Genomic DNA, 2,813 nt, shown 5'->3' with positions numbered 1-2,813 from the left:
CCAAATACCAGGGCTTTAAAACCTAAAAAAACATTTCGCCTGTAAAATCGCGGGTCTACTCATAATAAAAACATTTTTTTTTTAAATTTGCTATGTCATGTTTGGCAGAACTAAGACTACCAACCTTTCTTTTTGTCGATTGGTTGGTAACGGAGATTTGGGTTAGTAGGGGACACGAGGGGAACGTCCCCCACCCCACCCCCGTTTTGCCATTACATTTTAAAATTTTCTTTATTTTTTTGACCTCCTTCCCCACCCCGTCAGTCAATTTCTGGAGCTACCATAGTGTATTATTTATAAGGTTTAGCCATATACAAATATATTTCTATTACAATGCACCTAAAAGTACTACTAAATATAAATTTGCATTTTCACTGTTAGTAGTCGTTCTTAGGATTTGATTTCAAAAGTCAAAATGCATTCAAATTATTTCGCTGTGCTGTATAGGCTGGTATTCAATATTTTATTGTTATCTGCTGTATTATATATAAATTACAACTTTAGGACCATGCATGACTACAGTTTTACTTTTAGAGATTTATTTTTCTAAGCTGACATTTATGCATTTTAAATATTAAACATCAGTTTGTATGAAAACAAAGTTATAGTATGAAGGTAAAGGAATCTACTATTTTCTATAATATCCATATAACCACCATGTTTTTATTATAACTTCTGATTGATTGTGCTTACAGTTATAGCTCTCAATTACTGTTATTTAGTAGAAAAACACTTTTAATTTCTTGGATAATTGCTGCATACAGTATACACATTTTATTGGTGACTTCAAAGCTTGAGGATCAGTTTATTAACAAAGCAATTTTCACAATGGCTTTTTCATTGGCAGTAAAACACCGACTCCAATAAATTTTCCTTCTTTAATAGTGATGATAATAATATTTAAGTCACTTGTTTCTGCGTGGAGAGGAGGCGAATTGGGACAGGTTGACTGCTTACTGATTGACTTTCTGAGGTTTATTGATCGGTTGGTTGATTGATTAATTGATTGGTTGATTGGTTGATTGATTGATTGATTGATTAATTGGTTAATTGATTAGTTAATTTATTGATTAGATGATTGATTGGTTAAATGACTGGTTGGTTGGCATAATGATTGGATGGCTGATTAAATGATTGATTGATCAATTGATTTATTGGTTATTGATTGGTTCGTTTGTTGATTCATGTCTAATTTATCTTTTGATTGTTGTGCGGTTTAATAATTATTTTCGATCAACTTATTATTTCTGCTTTTTCTTCCCTCTCTTAATCATTTTACACAAGACAGATCTCCAAAAAGATTATATAACTTTACGTTCCACTGTAAAACCTTCATACAGAGTGAGCAATGGAACTAAACTTGAATAGGCTTAGATCTTCTGCTTGTAGGCGAAGTCCAAAATATCGATTAGCTTGCGTACCTTGTAGGTAGTCTGATATTCCTGATAAAATAGGCGCGATCGGGGATTCTTCTCAAGTCACATTTCAAAATGCTCTTAAAAACAGTTTTAAAGTTCGGATGTTTAGTTGCATATATGAGAGGATTGAGGCTACTATTCAGTATCAAAAGCAATGCAGTATAGGGAATGGCTTTAATGGAGCCAACACCACTCACCAGCAGATTCACGCCATACGGAGTTACGCAAATAACATAAACGACCACGACACAAAATAAATTTTTTGTAACTTGAATCTGGGTCTTGTTTTTGCGGTCTTGCGTTAAATTGTCCATATTATCTATGGTATAATTTGATGATGTCAACTCAGATTTCATCATTATTTTTGTATGCCTACGAATATGAAAAAATAATTGTATACAGCAGATGAATATCACTAGGAATGACACTGGGTACAGCAGAACCGCAAGAAGCATACTGTACGTCGAAGATTTAGGGTGACTCGTGTCCCATGTACATGAGTTGTAACGAGTATCATACCCTAGTTTGCCGACATCAAACAACGCTGGGATCGATGCGTAAAAAACTGACATCGACCAGATACAAATTAGTGCAGCTATCACCCAGCGGCGTCTGAACGAGCAAGCATTACCATAGTTACGTTTACTTGTGATCAGAATCAGACGACTAATTGCTATCATAGCCATCGTGTAAATACTGCTGGATATACAAACGACCGATGCTCCCGCTGCCCACACACACAGCCAATCCCCCAGAGGCCAAGATCCATTGGCGGTTGACAACAATGCTACTATTTGCCACGGTATATTCAAAGTAGTTATTAGATCCGTAACAGCAAGATTAACAACGTAAACATTAGTTACGGTACGTAAACGCCGTGAAATAATTACGGACAGGATTACTAGACCATTACCAACAATACCTGTTATCATTATCAATGTCAAACAAACTACTTGAAATGTACGTTCAGCGCTGCTCCATGTTACGACTGGAGTAGTCCTATTGGTAGTTATGTAAGGACTTGTTGCATTCATACTGCGTCCAAGAATGATTTCTCAGCAGCATAGATCCCGTACTAGGCCTTATAAAAAGAATTTATGCCGTTATTGTGATGACAACTTCCAATTTTTAATGACGCATCGTATTGGTTTCGCGATAACAATGACTCGTCAAACGGGCAACATTGAAAATATATTTTAGGGACTTAGAGTATGTACATTTCACCTTGAATATAGCCTCTCCAACTTCCTTAGTTTGTGTTTATTTCCTTTATCCTTGTGATCTTTAATATGTCAATTGACGTTCAATTCTATAGAACATTGAGTAATATTTTATACTTTAAAAGAAAACCTTTTCGTTTATTGAAATTGTTCATATACAGTTTATTTATCTGTC

The 2,813-nt window shown here is 35.1% G+C and overlaps 1 protein-coding gene across 1 annotated transcript; it reads right to left on the bottom strand.

Annotated features, from left to right (window-relative positions):
* Positions 1-444: 444 nt before the first annotated feature.
* On the bottom strand, positions 445-2,567 carry LOC117106010 (melanopsin-like). The gene has a single exon (XM_033247325.1). The coding sequence runs from the start codon at positions 2,450-2,452 to the stop codon at positions 1,409-1,411; it is 1,044 nt and encodes a 347-aa protein (XP_033103216.1). The 5' UTR covers positions 2,453-2,567; the 3' UTR covers positions 445-1,408.
* Between the last annotated feature and the right edge of the window lie 246 nt (positions 2,568-2,813).

This window comes from Anneissia japonica, unplaced genomic scaffold (genome assembly GCF_011630105.1).
Source record: "Anneissia japonica isolate Jap-2015-1 unplaced genomic scaffold, ASM1163010v1 scaffold284860_len1800451_cov186, whole genome shotgun sequence".
Classification (NCBI taxonomy): domain Eukaryota; kingdom Metazoa; phylum Echinodermata; class Crinoidea; order Comatulida; family Comatulidae; genus Anneissia; species Anneissia japonica.
This window is presented reverse-complemented; position numbering and strand designations above follow the sequence as displayed.